The following is an 18,523-nucleotide window of genomic DNA, read 5'->3' on the forward strand; positions in this document are numbered from 1 at the left end:
GTCTTATGATTTTGCCCCTTAAAAGGCGCCTCTCGTGGGAGAGAAGGTTCTAATCTATATAAGCCATACTCTCTCTTGATTCTAACCAATGTGAGACTAAAGAGGCCCTCTCTACACTACAACATATTCTTTGTACAAATTCTATATACATTCCATATATTTATCCACATCCGTGCATCTTCTTTGTGCTATCTGATTATTGAATAAAGAAATGTTCTCACTCAATTCTCCCATCAAGGTAAGGGAAGCCATTCGCTATGCTTCTTTATTTCTTTTGGATCTTATTTTTATCTAAACTCTTTTATCAAAAAAAAGAAAAAAAAAGAAAAAAAGAAAAAAAAGGCTACATGATTGGCTTCCTAGTAAGTAGGCCATACCTTGCGATCAAAAAAAAATGCTAAACAAGTTTAAAATATCCTTTATAATTGGCCTTATCATCCAACATCTTCTTGTCTCTATTAAGCAATTCATCAAATAGGTAGCCTACAGGATTCTTCCCAGGGAACGCTGGTTGCCATCAGAATGGAAGCAAAGTAAATGGCTGCATGCTTGGCTGAAAAGTTTAGCATCATCTTGAGGTATATCACTCTATAAATATTCCAAAGATGGGATTCTCGTGCACAACTTGCACCTTTGATTTTGTTCCATCAAAAAAACTTACACCTTTGTTATAGCAAGAAATACTTATAGCAGAAAAAGAATTCATTCTCCAGTAAAAGCAAAAAGATAATCATCTTTCAAATTGGTTTTACAATCCATGGTTGACCTGCTAAGAAATTTTCCATAGATAGAGCTGTAAAGATATCCAACTAATTACATGATATAATATGATGGCTAAATGTTAATTCAAGAAAACATAATATCAATGCTAGGACTCAAAACCAAGTCGGTTGCACTGTGAAACTAGTCTTGCAAGGCCTTAGAGAGTAGGGAGTCATCACATTCTAGCAAGATCCATTCTAGTGGTCTATTCAGGGAAGTTCATCATGCTCAGAGATGATCGATAATTCTGTGAGAGAAGAGTCCATGCAAGACTGTCTTGTAGAGATTGGCTGTGACGAAGAAAAACAAGGTCTGGGTGGAATCTGCAGGCTATTGACATCACCTTCCAGCATCTCTATAACTTTGCTCATGGAGGGACGACTAGATGACTTCATCTGAATGCACCATAAACCCACTATACATAGCTTTCTTTCCGCATCACCAATTTCTACACTGTTATTGATTTCGAGTTCCCTCCCTGGCGCAAGCTGATCATAGATCCATGAAGGATAGTAAACCTGACTTGAATTCTCCACCCTTCGATCCACATTCCTCCTTCCCCCTGCCATCTCTAAGAGTAACATTCCATAACTATAAACATCCGACTTATCAGATATCACCCCAAAATTCCTAGATATCAATTCAGGAGCTATATATCCTATCGTCCCTCTGGCAGCACTCATGGACACCAGGCCATATTCCTTCGGGTATAACTTTGCAAGTCCAAAATCCGAAATCTTTGGGGTGAAATTCTTGTCAAGAAGGATGTTTTGAGGCTTGATGTCGAAGTGTAGAATTTGCATATCACATCCACGATGTAGGTAATCAATACCTCGAGCCACTCCTAGTGCCATATCATTGAGTTTATCCCAAGTGAAATATGAAGGACGATGTCTCGTTCCACTTGACGAGAAGATATACTTATCGAGCGACCCATTGGGCATGCACTCGTATACGAGAGCCCTCTTGGATCCCTCTGAACTAAACCCAACAAGTTGCACTACATTTACGTGGTGAATCCTGCCAATTGTGGAGACCTCGTTGATGAATTCTTCTCCATTGCACTTGGAATTGCCCAACATCTTGACGGCGACCATATAGTGACTGTTGAAAAATAGAAAAAAATAGAAGAGAAGGTGAAGACGAGGATTTCAGAGGAAGAAGGAATACTTCTCTAGGACCAAAAGGGCCCTTTTTATTAATTTTCAGGGGCTCAATTTAGGAATTATACAAACATATTTTCCTCTAATTAGAAGATTGCATTCCTAATCAGAGGGATCTACAGCTCATTTCAATAGCTCATTTCATCAGGGCTCAATTTAGGAATTATACAAATATATTTTTCTCTAATTAGAAGATTGCATTTCTAATCAGTGGGATCTACAGCTCATTTCAACACTCCTCCTCAAGATGGGTTATAGATATCATAAAGATCCATCTTGTCACGAATAAATGAAAAAGAATGCACACTAAGACCTTTGGTCAAAATGTCTGCTAGTTGACTAGCAGATCGCACATAAGGTATACAAATGATTCTGGCATCAAGCTTTTTCTTGATAAAATGCCGATCGATCTCGATGTGCTTCGTCCGATCATGCTGTATAGGATTATTAGCAATATTGATTGCTGCCTTGTTGTCACAATATAGCATATGGGGCGATGACTAATAAAGACCTAGATCCAATAACAAGATCCACAACCATAAAATTTCACACACGCCATATGCCATAGCTCGATACTCTGCTTTAGCAATAGATCGAGCAACTACATTCTATTTCTTGCTTCGCCAAGTGACTAGATCACCTCCAACAAAAATACAGTAACCAGAGGTAGAGCGGCGGCCATCAAGTGATCCAGCCCAATCAGCATCTGTATAACACTCCACCCGTAAGTTGCCATGACAAGAATAAAGCAAACCACGATCAGGACAGTTTTTGAGGTAACGAAGTATCCGTGTCACAGCATTCATATGAACTGAATGTGGATTATGCATAAACTGACTTACCACACTAACGGCGAATGCAATATCAGGCCGTGTATGAGATAGATAAATCAAACGCCCTACCAATCGTTGATAACATTCTCGATCAACAGAGGCACCGGTATCGACTACTAGTCGATGATTTTGTTCAATAGGGGTGGCAATAGGTCGACATCCCAACATACTGATTTCTGTAAGAAGATCTAGAATATATTTTCTTTGGGAGAGAAAAATCTCTTTTGAAGAACGAGCAACTTCTATCTAAGAAAATATCGAAGATGTCCAAGATCCTTCACCTCAAATGCCTATGCCAGCTGAGCCTTCAAATGAGCTATCTCCTCAGAATCATCTCTTGTGACCACAATATCATCAACATAGACAATCAAAACAGCAATCTTACCCTTGTTGTGTCGAAAGAAGAGTATGTGATATGCATTGCTCTGTTTATACCCCATCTGAATGATTGCTCGTCGGAAGCGATCGAACCAAGCACGAGGTGACTATTTCAGACCATAAAGAGAGCATCGTAACTGGCATACTTTGCCCACTATCTGAGCGGTAGCAAATCTTGGAGGAATATCCATATATACCTCCTCCTAAAGTTCTCCATGAAGAAAAGTATTCTTTGCATCGAGCTGAAATAGATCCCATCTGAAGTTAGCAGCACATGATATAAGGGTTCTAACAGAGTTTATTTTTACAACAGGTGCAAAAATTTCATCATAGTCGATGCCATAAGTCTGTGTATATCCTTTTGCTACCAAACGAGCTTTGTACCGTTCAATAGTACCCTCAGATGTCTGCTTAACTGTAAAAATTTATTTGCATCCCACAGTTTGTTTACCAGCTGGCAAAGATACAAGTTTTCATGTATTATTTTTTTCTAGTGCTCGCATTTCCTCAAGCATGGTGGCTTTCCACTTAAGGTTTTCCTTAGCAACCTTCCAGTTCTTGGGTATGGAGATAGAGGACAAAGAAGCTATAAAACTCTGATAAGATAGAGAGAGAGACTCATAGGATACAAAGTTAGTGATGTCATATTTGTACCCCACTCCATCCTTAAGTCGAGCAGGAATACCAACATGACGAGTAGGCTTACGTAAAGCAATAGAAATATTTAGATCATCATTATCTAATATAAAATGAATGGGAGGTACAGGAGAATTACCATTCGTCATAGAAGATGAAACCATCAGGATAGGAGAGAAAGACCTGGAGACTGGAGAATACGTAATAGGCTCTGAGAGAGGAGATGAATCAGATGAAACAGAAGTAACAGGCTGTGAGAGAGTCTCAGATGCAATTTTAGATGCTTCAGATGCAGTTTTAGATGCTTCTCCTTGAGTGTCAGAACTAGTATTAATAGAAATAAACTCTTCCTGAGTATCAGATCCACCATTTGTACCAACATCTACAATAATAGGACTCCCTCCAGAGAACTCCCCCTCTCGACCAGTTCAGAGGTGACGGGAGAGGAAGAGGACACAGAAGATATATAGAATGGCTCAGACTCCCGAAATGTTACATCCATGCTGATAAACAACTTTCGCTCAGTCGGACACCAACATTTGTATCCTTTTTGAGAAGAGGAATAACCAATAAAAAATACACTTGAGAGCACGAGCGTCAAGCTTGCCAACCGAAGGTCAATGATCCCGAACAAAATAGATACAGCCAAATACCTTGGGGGAAATTATGAAAGAATTAGTTCCTTGCAGGCATTCAAGAGGTGTCTTATAGTTCAAAGTTTGAAGTGGCATTCGGTTAATTAGATACGCTGCAGTTAACACTGCTTCTCCCCATAAGAACTTAGGAACATTAATAGAAAATATCAAACATCTTGTCACTTCAAGTAGGTGTCTATTCTTTCTTTCAGCAACTCTATTTTGAGCCAGTATGTCAACACAAGTCGTTTGATGTATAATACCATTATTATGTGTATACTCTTCAAATTCGTTATTAAGATACTCTGTCCCATTATCAGAGCGAAAAATCTTAAGAGTTGCTCCATATTGAGTACCAATCATTTTATGAAAATCTCTAAATGACTGAAACACTTCATTCTTATTTTTCAATAGATAAACCCAAGTGCAACGACTAAAACAATCAATAAAAGTAACGAACTATCGATGATCAGAAATAGCGATGGTCCCACAGGGTCCCCATACATCATAATGAACTACCTCAAACATTGCTTTACTACGCAGGCTTGAGCCTGGATGAGCACTTCTAGTGTGTTTAGCTAGTTCACAGGAATCACATACAAGCTTCTCTTTATTATATGATTCAAAAATAGTTGGAAACCTACGAGCTAAGAGAGTAAATAGAAGATGACCAAGCCTGCGGTGCTGGAGCAACAGGTCTTCCTCTTGTAAAGATGAAACTGTCAAACTGATTTTTGAGTAGCCTCCGGACACTCCTCCCTCCAAATAGTTGAGCCCATTACGCATTATGCCTGTCCCAAGTTTCCTCCTTGTCCTTGGCTCCTGAAAGACACAATGTATTTTGAAAAAAGTTACGGCACAATCAAGATCATTCGTAATAGCACTAATGGATAGGAGATTGATAGAAAATCTAGGGTCATGTAGAACAGATGATAAGGGTAATTCAGAAGTGCATTTGATATATCCTTTCTCAGAAATAGGGGCAAAGGAGCCATCAGCAAGACGAACTTTATCACGACTAAAACAGAAAATATAAGACACAAAATCTCTAAAAGATCCAGTCATATGATTGGATGCTCCAGAGTCAACTACCCATGGAGAAAAATTACTACAGTTAAGAGCATGAATTTGATCATTGATACCTATTTGGGCAAAATTACCCTGATAGAGAGAACTGGTTGGTTGATTTGAAGAATCTTCTGTGAAAGTGCTGCTTTCAGAAATATTTACACCAGATCTAAATTTTTTTAAAAGTTGCATTTCTTCGACAGATAAATCCCCCATAGAAGAAAAATGAGCCTGATTATACTGACCTCGGCCTCTACCAAAACGATCACCTCCACGACCACGGCCTTTAGTTGGACGACCATGCAGCTCATAGCAGTAAGCTTTGATGTGGCCTGGCTTATGACAGTGGTCATAAATCTTAACCCCACGAGGTCGAGGCTGAGTTTCTTGAGCAGAATTGATAGGAGAAGAGCTTCCAAGAGTAGTTGGTTGTACCACAAGTACAGATCGTATAGCTGTGTTCGTAGAAGAAGACATAGTGGCTAATCGAGTTTCTTCACTAAGAACCAAGGAAATAGCTTCATCAAGAGTTGGACACTCTTGTATACTAAGAATAGAAGAGCGTCGATACTCAAACTCTGGGTTTAGTCCATCCAAAAAATCTACAAGGCGCTGACGCTCTATCCATTTGCGGAATACATCAACATCACTAGGATGAGTAGGGGTAAAGGGACTATAAAAATCAAAATCGTTCCACAATCTTTTTAATTCTCCAACATACTCTGTTACAGATCGAAAATCCTGAGTAAGTCCCCGAAGCTCTCATTGGATCTTATGGGCATGCATATTATTGCTTTATAGGAATAAGTTGTGGCTACAGCCTGCCATAACTCATAAGCATTCGTCAGTGCCTCAACCGTATGAGCAACACTTGGTACTATAGAGGCAAGGAACCATGCTACCACTCGAGAGTTATTAGAATTCCACTGTCTAACAGCTATCCCATCTCCTTCTAGCCTTTTTGCAGTACCACTTATAAACCCCTCAAGATTGTAAGACTCTAAAATTAGACGAATATGTCGCGTCCAACTCAAATAGGTACCCAGCCCATCCAATTTGACTGGGTTAGTTTCTAGGGTGATCTTTGAAAACTCACTACTCGAGATACGAGATTCCATCATCCTAACCATTAACTTTTCTAAATCCTCATGGTTAAAGGATTTTTATCACCCATTGTCAAAACAAAACACTTAAATGATCAAGTAAACAAAAACAATCTTGAGGGAGGAAAAGGTATTTGAATTTTTCTCACCAACGATCTGAGATAAACTCAAATGACGAATAAAAAATATCGAATATCTGCTTGCATGAAAGGCACCTCGATAATATTCAGAAACTCCCAAAAAAGATGCTCCATTGTTGCTCCAGAACAAGACCCAGCACTTAGGATTGGAGGCACATGTGGTAGTAGAATAGACTGTAGTATAGGTGCTCCAGCTTTTTTTTTTTCATTTTTTTTTAACAATACCTAATAAGAAATGAGAAGGGGGTCAGCGGCTTCCGTTCTCAATCCCGTGGTTCACGGGTGGATACGGCGGTGGCGTCGACGGCAGTAGCAACATCGGTGGCATCGACGGCAGCGGCGGTAGCAATGACGGCAGCAGCGGCGGCAGAAGCAGCGACAGCGGCGGCGATGGCAGCGGTGGCAACAGCTGTGGAGGGACAGTGGTAGCGATGGAGGCTCAGGGTGTGGGAGATGCCGGATCTGGGGAAGATTTGAAGAGGTGCGGATGGTCGGCAGTTGAAGAAGTTTAGGGATTGAGATGAGGCGGAATAGAGCGTATTCATAGAACAAAGTGTTCTGATACCATATTGAAAAACAGAAAAAAAATAGAAGAGAAGGTGAAGACGAGGATTTCAGAGGAAGAAGGAATAGTTCTCTAGGACCAAAAGGATCCTTTTTATTAATTTTCAGGGGCTCAATTTAGGAATTACACAAACATATTTTCCTCTAATTAGAAGATTGCATTCCTAATCAGAGGGATCTACAGCTCATTTCATCAGGGCTCAATTTAGGAATTATACAAACATGTTTTCTTCTAATTAGAAGATTGCATTTCTAATCAAAGGGAACTACAGCTCATTTCAACGGTGACCAAGGAGTTTCCCTTTGAAGACGGATCCAAAACCCCCTTGTCCTACTTTTTCTGTGAAGTGGCTCGTTATAGCAACGATGTCAGTGTATGTATACCTCGTTGGTACAAGTGTTTTTTTGCTTCCGCAGAAACTTCTCCACATCGTCGATGGATGCTCGTGTGCTCCAAAATTTGTAGGCAAGCAAGAGGTAAACCGCTAAAGGTGCAAATACTAGCCTGCCTAGCATTGCCAGTGCTGCAAAACAGACGTGTTTAGCTGGTACGGCATACACAAGAAAGAAAAATGGTTAGTGATCGATGGAAGGCCTTACTTATCAAGTGCTCCACGGTTAATGTTAAAATCCGCAAGGCTACTTGAATACAGAGAGGATAACTTCGAGCGTATTGACCAACGAAGCAGAGTAAGAAGGATAAGCTCATTTCAAGGGCAGCGAACATCTGAGCGGGAATTTTCTTTGCCTTTAAATGACGGAACTGCCACCTTACATCGCGGAAATGCCACCTGTATGACATGCGAAGATGTAGAAAACAAATTAGGAACATTCACCTCTAAGCTTGGGAAAGAGATCGAGAGTTTGAGGCTGCAGGTCACCGGAAGTCCTCCAGACAGTACTGGAATGGGGTTTTTTTAGGCAACCATGAAAGAACAAACCCTCTCTGAAGGAGTTTGAAGACATCAGTCGTTGAATCTATTCCAGGAGAACCAGCCGTGGGAATCGCAGCCAGAAACCTGCAGGAAGGCTCAAGATTCCGCAACAAATTTGCGTCATCTCCAACATTGACATAAACAAATGTGTTGTTCTGGCACAGGCAAGGAATGAGCCGATACATGTCGTTCTTAATCTGCCTGTGCAATTCATGAAAATAGCCCAAGTATACGAATAGAACTCGTACGGAAATGATAACAAAAAGTAATCGTAATAAGGAGTTTCAAGACCATTAGCCTCAAATGGCGAAGATCGAGTGGGAAGACCACAACGGCCGCTTGCCAAGCCAAAATCAACAACATTGATTGTTTGTTGGTCATATGAAATTTCAGTTACATAATATCTTGTTTTCTTGAGAAAATGGAAGGCTAAGCCATCCTCAGCCTGATAGAACTTGTCTGATTGGATATCCAAGATAGTTTTGTTACCTTTGCAAATGAGTTGGTACCATGATGAACGACCACAACCTGCTGGATCATCTTTTAAACGAAAAGGGTAGCTGATATTTTGCCGTCCGCAGGAGGAAGAACAGCCTTTTCGCTTGTGAGGCCCATGGGTAGTCTAATACTGAAGAGAGGAGAAACGAAAGCACAGAACAGATGGATGAAACTTGGTGTGTGCCCCTAACGGGATGGAAAGCAAACTTCTTCCCCACGGCCGAAATGGTTGGAAATGAGGCGAGCACAAACATGTCTAAACAAGAACAATAAAGATCCGCACCAGTCAAACTGACATCATTGGAAAATTAAATTCCGAGCTCTTAGTTGATGTGAACGTAGGGAGCAACTGGAACCAGAAATTTTGCAGCAACGATGACAACAGATGCAAGACCAACAGGCCGAGGGCGGTAGACTTTTGATAATGTGTTTTTTTTCGTAAGTCGAACAATTAAATAATACCAGTTAAATATATCCGTGATAATTAGAAAACAAAAAATTCAAAAATTGAGGAGAAAGGTATGTAGAAGAATCCAAAAAGATAGTTCCAGCAGATCATGTTTTTCCACACTGGGACAATTGTGCTGCAATTTCCGAGAAACAGAAAGTTCAAACGGGCATGAAGACCTACAAAAAAGTCACATTAAATGAAGTCCAAATACTGAAAAATCACTCTATAAAAGTCCCTAAGGTCTATAAAATATCTATGAAGGTTCATTTCTTATAATAAAGTGAGTAGATATTACATTGAGCACCTCCAAATCAGGCTCTTCGTAATCTTGTTTGAGTAATTAATGAAATATTGAGTATTTGTTCCTTATCCTAATCAAACTTGTTCTTTGATTATGAGAACAACCACCCTGTGCATCGCTATATGCATATATGCAATACCAGAACAGGGATCATGTTCCATGATAATCATGCAAGTAAGGCAAGATAAGCAAATTTAGATTAAAATTTGTTTGGATCATATTTTGATGAATTTTAGACTAAAGTAGGTTTTTTGAGGAAAATTAAAGTAGATTTTATGAAATCTCAAGCCAATATTTATTTGTTTTCGTTGATTTTCAGAATTTAAGATTAGAAAAATAATTAGAGCTCATGACGTCCAGGGTCATTGATCCCTGTTTTATGTTCACGGCACAACTAATTAATTCATCCCCAAACTCATTTGCTGTTGGGAGTCATTGGCTGAATTAATTGACATAATACAACTGGGTACAGGGGAAGTTCAACCTACATCTTAGATTTTTCCGTTAAAATGATCAAAGAGTATCCTGCATGGCTTGGGATTAAACAAATTAGAAACAGGCATGCGTCTGTAAAGCTTTTCTGGAGTTTTATCCCAATTTACTAAGGTCACAATAGCATTAGTACATTCCCTCGAAAAGAGAGAGGGAAATTAATCTCAAAATTGTAGGTTTGATATGTGACTATCGGACGCGTTGAAGGCGTTGAAGAGCTGAAGTCTATCGCCAAGAGCCTCAATGGAGGTACTTCATTGTGGAAAGTAGATTGGTGATGTATCGATGGCCGCTCATCTTGATGCTTTTGTCGGAGTGTGATCGATAGCCTAAGTTTTCTAATCAGGGAGAGACACCGGCATCGTGTCACATGGAAAAGTGTATCACTCATGTAAGAGTCTATGATCTAAATACATCCGAGGGTATTTCGACCTAGGGAGGGACACCGGCATCACTTCCAATGAAAAAGTGCAATCCTATTGAAAGAGTCTATGATCAATATGCATCTAGGTGCATTGGCTCGCAAAAAGCATGTTGCTGGAAGCTCTAACAATCTAAGACCTCTCCCGCCCCCGCCCCCCCCCCCCCCATCACCCTAGAACAAAAAAAAAAAAAAAAAAAAAAGCCCAGGAAGAAGATCCTTTTAGAGCCTTTTTTTACTTGTGTAAGTCTCCGGGTATGTGCATAGATTCTCATATAGTCTCCATTTTAACTCTAGAATCCTCACCAAGCAGGGGGTCCAAATTCAAGTAAATCCAATCATCAATATCATGATCAGCTGTGGATAGTCCAAATATTAATCCAAATGGCCCCATACTATATTATCTACTAGTATATATGGACCATGGATTAAATACACATTGATACCATCTGCAACAATTCAGATTTTTACCCCAAAATACTAATCGAAAGATATTATTTGGATTTCTTGGCTCTATGCAAATATTCAAGATTGTCCAAGTGTATGACTATCGTAAGACTAAATATACATTCGCATGGCTTTTCATATATTTGGGTCATGATAAATGGCATCAGAAAGAATGCAGTTCATCGCCTATGCAAGCTAGGCTACATCATATTGGTCCATTTTGGCTAACTATTGGCCAATCTTGGTATTCATTTTTACTAGATTTAATCGAATTTGGATTTTTAGCCTAATAAGTATGCTAGATTTCAAATGAGAGGAGTATGGAGGAAACCGTATGGGCATGTATTTAGTTTCATATAGATTATGTACTAGAAAGATCTTTAGTAATGCAGGGCCAAGAAATCTGAATAATATCTTTTGACTAGCCACCAAGCAAGAATCAAACGATATTGATCTCTGTGTTCTCATATGTTTTCTTTAAAAAATATATATATCTACATTATCATATGAAATATCAATATAAAAAAAGGAGGCACTTTCTTTGCTTTTAGAAGGAAAATAAAAGATAGCTTCAAGATAGCTATAGGCGGCATCAAAATAGAGAATTGATGAGTATGTTGGGCATACCCATGAAAGTATTGAAAGCAAGATTCTTTCTCAACATCAAGACTGCTTATATCAAAATGGAACTAAGTGAAGCATGCCGTAATGTCAAAAAGAATATAGGATGAGTCATAGGAGATGGGATTGGAAACTCCTCATCAAAATTTTTCAATTTCTTTTAAAGAAAACAATAGGTATAAAACAAAGCCCAAAGAAATTTTAATAAGCATGGGCACAAAGAAAGAAAGAAGAGAAAAAGAAAATAAATGGAGGTTACAATAGTACTAGTACATCCTTGACTCATTCTTCTAAAGAAAAGTCTCGTAGCTCTAAAGTCCTCAAGTCACCCATGAAGTGTTACATCAACAATAAAACAGGATGCCCTAAAGTTTGATTTCTTATTTCTTGCTTGATTTGAGTCCATCTAGAAATATAGTGTAGGATGCTCTGCATTTCAAGTCTAACCTAAATGTGCTTAGAAAATCATAACTCCAACAAGGAATATAAAAAAATAGCATGACTAGTCACATCTATCAAGCCTCATAGTAGTAATTTGCCATGAACTTTCCTTTTGCATAAGGATTAAGTCACTTTTATCTTGACTCTCACATCAACCTCCAAAAAGTTTCAAAAGCGACCAACTGCACTGCCCCTGTGGGGTAGAAACAGAAAGTTCAAACGGGCATGAAGAACTACAGAAAAGTCATATTAATGAAGTCCAAATACTGAAAAATCATGCAATAAAAGTACCTAGGATCTATAAAATATCTGTGAAGGTTCATTTCTTATACTCAAGTGAGTAAATATGTTAAGTACCTCCAAATCAGGCCCTCTGTAATCTTGTTTCAGTAATTAATGAAATATTGAGTATTTATTCCTTATCATAATCAAACTTGTTCTTTGATTATGAGAACGACCACCCCATGCATCGGTGTGGCCCGTATATATTCTTATATGCAGTACCAGAACATGCATGGAGTGGTGTTCCATGATCATGCAAATAAAGGCAAGATCAGGAAATTCAGATTAAAATCAGTTTGGATCCCATTTTTATGAATTTAAGATTAAGGTGGATTTTGTAAAATCTTACACCGATATTTATTTGTTTTCAATGATTCTAGAATTTGAGATTGGGAAAACAATTAGAGCTCATAAGCGTCCTGAGTCCATTTTTTTGTTCACCAGGCACAACTGATTGATTCATCCCCAAATTCATTTGCTGTTGGTGGCCATTTTGGTCGAATTAACTGACATAATAGAACTGGGTACAGGGAAGTTTATTTGCCCAGAATTCTGGTATGGCTGATGATGCTTGATTCAACCTACATCTCAGATTTTTCAGTCAAAATGATCAAAAAGTATCCTGCATGGCTTGGGATTAAACAAATTAGAATCCAGCATGCGACTGTAAAGTTTTTCTGGAGTTTTATCCCAATTTAGTAGGTCACAATAGCATTAGTACATTCCCTCGAAAAGAGGGGGGAAAAAAAAAATCAAAATCATAGGTTTGGTATTTGACTGCCGGACGCATTAAAAGTGTTGAAGAATTGAAGGATATTACTAAGAGCCTCACCAGAGTTACTTGATTGTGGAAAGGATATTGGTGATGTATCGATAGTTGCTCATCTTGATGCTTCTGTCGGAGTGTGATAGATACCTAAGATTTCAACCCAGGGAGAGAATTTGAGACACCGGCATCGTTTCACATGGAAAAGTGTTACCCTCTTGCAGGAGTCTTTGATCTAAATGTATACATCCGAAGTATTTCAACTCAGGGTGGGGCACCAGCATCATTTCACATGAAAGAGTGAACCCCTCTTGGAGTAGTCTATGATCTACATGCATGCAGGTGCATCGGCTTGCAAAAGGCATGTTGCTCGAAGCTCTAACAATCTAAGACCTCTCAAAAAAAAAAAAAGAAAAAGAAAAAAAGGGCCCCTAGTTAGAAAGTATTTTTAGAGTTTTTTTACTTGTATATGTCCCAAGTGTGATCATAGATTCTCATATATTCCCCATTTGAACCCTTGAGTCCTCACCAAGCAAAAGGTCCAAATTCAAACAAATCTAATAATGAATATTATGATCAGCTTTGGTCAATCCAAATGGCCCCATACTATATATAGTATCTACTAGTCTATATAGACCCTAGGCTAAGTACACTTTGATACCATTTGCTCCAATCCAAGTTGTTATCCAAAGATACTAATCGAAAGGCATTATTTCGGCTTCTTGGCCCTATGCAAGTATTCAAGATTTTTTAAGCGTATGGCTACTATAAGACTAAATACATGCTTTCATGGCTTTCTATATATTTAAGGTATTACAAATGGTGTTAGAGAGGATGCGGTTCGGGGCCTATGTAGACCATAATATATTATATTGGTCCATTTAGACTAACTATGGACCAATCTTGGCATGTTTTTTTATTGGATTTGATCAAATTTGGATTCTTAGTCTAATGAGGATGCTAGGTTTCAAATGGGAGGAGTATGGAGGGAACCATATGAGCATGTATTTAGTTTCATATGAATTATGTACTAGAAAGATCTTTATAATGTAGGGTTAAGAAGTCTAAATAATACCCTCCGACTAGCCACCATGCAATAATCAGACGATATTGATCTCTATGTTCTCATGCATTCCCTAAAAAACAGATCTCCAAGTTCTCATATGAAACATCAATATAACAAAGGGAGGCACTTTTGCTGCTTTTGGGAGGAAAATAAAAGATAGCTTCAAACTAATTAAAGATAGCTATTGGAGACATCAAAATAGAGAATTGATGAGGAGTGTGTTGGGCAAACCCATGAGTATTGAAAGCAAGATTCTTCCTCAACATCTAGATTGGTTATATCAAAATGGAACTAATGTTATAGAGAATGTAGAAAGAGTCATAGGGGATGGGATCGAAAATTCCTCATCAAATTCCTCAATTTATTTTCAAGAAAACAATAGGTACAAAAAAAGCCTAAAGGAATTTTAATAAGGAGGGCTACAAAAAAAATAAAGAAGAGAAAAAGAAAATAAATGAAGGTTACAATACTAGTACACCCTTGACTCATTCTTCTAAAGAAAAGTCTCGTAGCTCTAAAATCCTCAGGTTATCCATGAAGTGTTACATCAACAATAAAATAGGATGCCTTAAAGTCTGATTTCTTATCTTTGGCTTGATTTGAGTCTGTCCAAAAATATGGCCTAAGATGCTTTGCATTTCCAATCTAACCTAGTTACACTTAGAAAATCATAGCTATGATAAAAAATATGTAGAAAATAACATGATTGGTCACATCTATCAAGCCTCAAATTAGTAATTTATCATGAACTTTTCTTTTTGCATAGGGATAAAGCCATATTGATCTTGACTCTCGCATCAACCTCCAAGAAGTTTCAAAAGCTAACAACATGAAAGGCTGGAACCAAACTTCAACAACCCTTCCAAATCAATCCTTTATTGGAAGAATTGAACATTTTTTTTATCTCATCCCATTCCTTCTTGCATTTAGAATGTGTGGACCACACTTCATTTTTTTAATAATTTTTTTTAGACACTATGCCTCTTGTTCTCTCAAAAAGAGAATAGCCCTTGAAAAATAAGTCATATCTGTCCAGCTTAACATCATTAATTTGCTATAAATTTTTCTTTCTTATTGAAGAGAAAGTTAGTGTCACCTTGACTCTCACATCAATCTCGAAGAATTTTTAAAGCCAACCACATAAAAGACTTGAAAGTATTGGACATGTCCTAGTATCTTGTTCCATTTCCTTTTGAATTTAGAATGTGTGGACCAGGCCCACTTTCATAATAGATCTACTCAAAAATTTGTTCTTAGAGAATAGTAGACATAGAGTGCCTAAAATTTTTTAAGAAAAAATTAAACCCAGTACAAATAGAAGTAAAGAGATGAAAATTGGGAACATGACATTATCCATCTAAATTAACCACACAAAAAAGGCACCACGAAGTTAAGTCCTGATGGAACCAAGTTAGGGGTTATATATATATAGATGAACATAGTTTCAGACTAGGTTGGGCTCGAGCCATTCAGATCCAAAAGAAGCAATATGTAGTTAAGTCTTGATGAAATCAAGCCAGGGTTTATATATTGACGCACTCATAAGTTTTGGATTGCGTGGATCCAAACTCTCGTTCAATGGCCAAGCTCAAATTGTAGGCCCAATTAGGCCCACCAGACTTATATTTCAGGCTTAGGCTTCGATTCATTTGAAATGCGCCAAGCAAGGTAGGTTGTCCAGCATTTAAATAGATCAATTCTTAAGGCACATATCTTGTCAAATAGCTGAGAGTATGAGACATCAAAATAAAGAATAGATAGTGAAAAGGTTGGATGGACCCCTGAAATGATGGAAAGCAAGAATCTTTTTCAACATAGCTTCCACTGATTCCAAAATTGAACTAATCTTAAGCATGAGACAACATTGCAAAGAACATAGAATAAGTCATAGGAGATATCATCAAAAATTTCTCATCAAATTCCGCTTTTTTGCCAAATAACAATAGGCAAAAAAATGCCTAAAGGAATTTTAATGAGCAAGGTTACAAAAAAGAAAGAAAAAGTTAGAAGGAAAAAAGAAAATAAACAAAGGCTACAGCACTAGTACACCTTGACTCATTCTTCTAAAAGAAAGTCTCATAGCACTAAAATCCTCAAGTCTCCCATTAGAAGTGTTTCATCAACAATAAAACAAGATGCCTAAAAGTCTAATTTTCCATCTCAACATTGATTTGAGTTTGTCCGGAAATATTGCATAAGATGCTTTGTACTTCCTATCTAACCTAGTTGCACTTAGAAAATCATAGCTCCGACAAGGAATATATGGAAAAATAACATGATTGATTATATCTATCAAGCCTCACATTAGTAATTTGCTATGAACTTCTCCTTTTGCATAGGGACCAAGTTGCTTTTATCTTGACTCTCACGTCAACTTCCAAATAAGTTTCAAATGCTAACCACATGAAAGGTTGGAACCAAACTTCAGTGGCCCCTCCAAATTTGTCCTCTGTTGAAGGAATTGTACATTTTCTCCTATCTTATCCCATTCCTTCTCGCATTTAGAATGTGCGGACCACCCATCATTTTTTTAATAATTTTTTTTAGACACTCCATTCTTCTTGTTCCATTAAGAAGAGAATAGCACTTGAAAAGCAAGTATACTCATCCAGCTTCACACCATTTGATTTGCTATTAACTTTTCCTTTCTTATTGAATAGCCAAGTTGGTATCATCTTGACTCTCGCATCAATCTTCAAGAATTTTTAAAACCAACAATATGAAAGGCTTGAAAGAATTGGATATATCCTACCACTACAAGATAGGCTTGAAAAATTTTTAAAGTTAGATGTTTCATGTGGCTATGCTGGAAGAACAAATTGAATACTAGAGATGCTATTGAAAAGAAACTTGGTAAATTTTTGATTGGTTGTGCAATCTATAGCTCTTCACCTGAAACATTGACGACCTCTTCTTTTGTTGCCCCCATCTCTCTCCCCCTTCTTTACTTTGTGTCTCTCTCATCTTTGCGGGAGATAGAGGAAGCCATGACTGGCAGGCATCTCCGACGACCTTTAAATATAGGGAGGGTCAAAAGCCTCGATTAATCCTCGATCTAAGAGGAGGTTATGTGAATCCCAATCCCATATTAATCAACTTAGTATTATCCTTTCTGACTTTTTATTAGAGTTTTATTATTAATTATTTTTTCCTTAGTTAAACTTGGATGGTATGTGGGACATGGAGCTCCGAGTATAGTACAAAGTTGTGCTGTGTATATAGTCTGTGGACTTGATACGGACATTTTAATGAGTTGGTCAAGCCACTAATTTGACCAACTCATCAAAAATTATTTGATATATGTGAACTAAGAGCATTTTAGTTATTTCATTTTTCCTATTAATGTCGTTAAGTAGAGATAGATGGCTGGGTCTCTTTGCAATAATTTTAAAATTTTGGGGTCCGTTGCAACTTTTTAAATTTTTAGGACCAAAGTGTAAATGGATGAAATCCCAAAGGGTGCCGCTGTAATTTTTTCTCTCTCTTTCTTTTTTTTTTTTTTTTGATGAAATATAGAATTTTGACCTTGACGATATACAATAACAAAAACTGACATCAAGTATGACGTCCTCATTGGACTACCGCAAATGGCTCATGAGACAGCTTTCGGGACCGGACTTGGAAGGTGATCTGGACAAGAGGAAGGAGTGAGACCTGTTTCTCTCAAAATAGCAGCTCTCTTGTCAAAAACATCAGTCTTCCCCTAGAGGAAATCAGAAGAAATTATTAGTGTGTGGTGCTAAAAGTATCAGCAGAGGATGCCCTAAGACTACAGGCTAATGCGATAAAGATCGTGGTGCTCCTGTATCTTATCTACTCCAATTTTTTCTTTTTGGATCCTCAGGCAAAAATTCTAATAACATGTTCTCGGTTAAGAAACCAACAAAGTTATGCCAGCAGGAAAATATAACACAATAAACTGGCATGCAAATTATAGTGAGATTCGCAAGACTCTGGATTGCCATGAACATGACTGGACAATCTGCAATCAAATCTAGAAACATCTTTATTTTTCTCGTTTGCTGCTTTGTTTCTTTCTTTGTTCCTTTTTCTTTTCTTTTATTTTTTTTGAAAAAGTTGAAATTAAAAAGAGAACAATGTTTCCAAGAAAATGAACATTTGCAAAGAATTTTGAAATAATTAAAATATCTGATGGCAAGAAAGGCTGCGGCATGTGCTAATCTTTTTGCATCATTTGAACTAGGAATTAAATCATCCGAACCTGGGATCTAACGGGCAAGATTAGGATGTAGCGATGGAAGAATCCATTACCTCAGGATTGATGTGCATGGAAGTTGATGGGGTTGCTTCAACTTGGGCGACATGGAGGCTAGCTCATGCGAGGCCTCAATGCCAGAGGCACCTTGGTGCTTGAACTTTTGCATTGAAAATGGTAAATAATCAACTGAATTTACGTGGCTGGTTGAATTCCATTTTTTTTTCTTTGATAAGCATAAAAAATAATCTATACTTCATAATACTTAGCACCTGATGTTTCAAACAGACTACAGAGGCAGAGA

At 37.9% G+C, this 18,523-nt stretch overlaps 1 protein-coding gene across 1 annotated transcript; it reads right to left on the reverse strand.

Annotated features, from left to right (window-relative positions):
• Positions 1-713: 713 nt before the first annotated feature.
• LOC105056406 (uncharacterized) lies at positions 714-18,388 on the reverse strand. The gene is given in 9 exon segments (XM_073247197.1): positions 714-1,861; positions 7,566-7,686; positions 7,688-7,806; positions 7,883-8,073; positions 8,164-8,422; positions 8,425-8,839; positions 8,907-8,971; positions 9,287-9,342; positions 18,276-18,388. Coding segments are annotated over 9 exon segments (2,229 nt in total). The 3' UTR covers positions 714-971.
• Between the last annotated feature and the right edge of the window lie 135 nt (positions 18,389-18,523).

The sequence above is a fragment of the Elaeis guineensis genome, chromosome 13, assembly GCF_000442705.2.
Source record: "Elaeis guineensis isolate ETL-2024a chromosome 13, EG11, whole genome shotgun sequence".
Taxonomy (NCBI): domain Eukaryota; kingdom Viridiplantae; phylum Streptophyta; class Magnoliopsida; order Arecales; family Arecaceae; genus Elaeis; species Elaeis guineensis.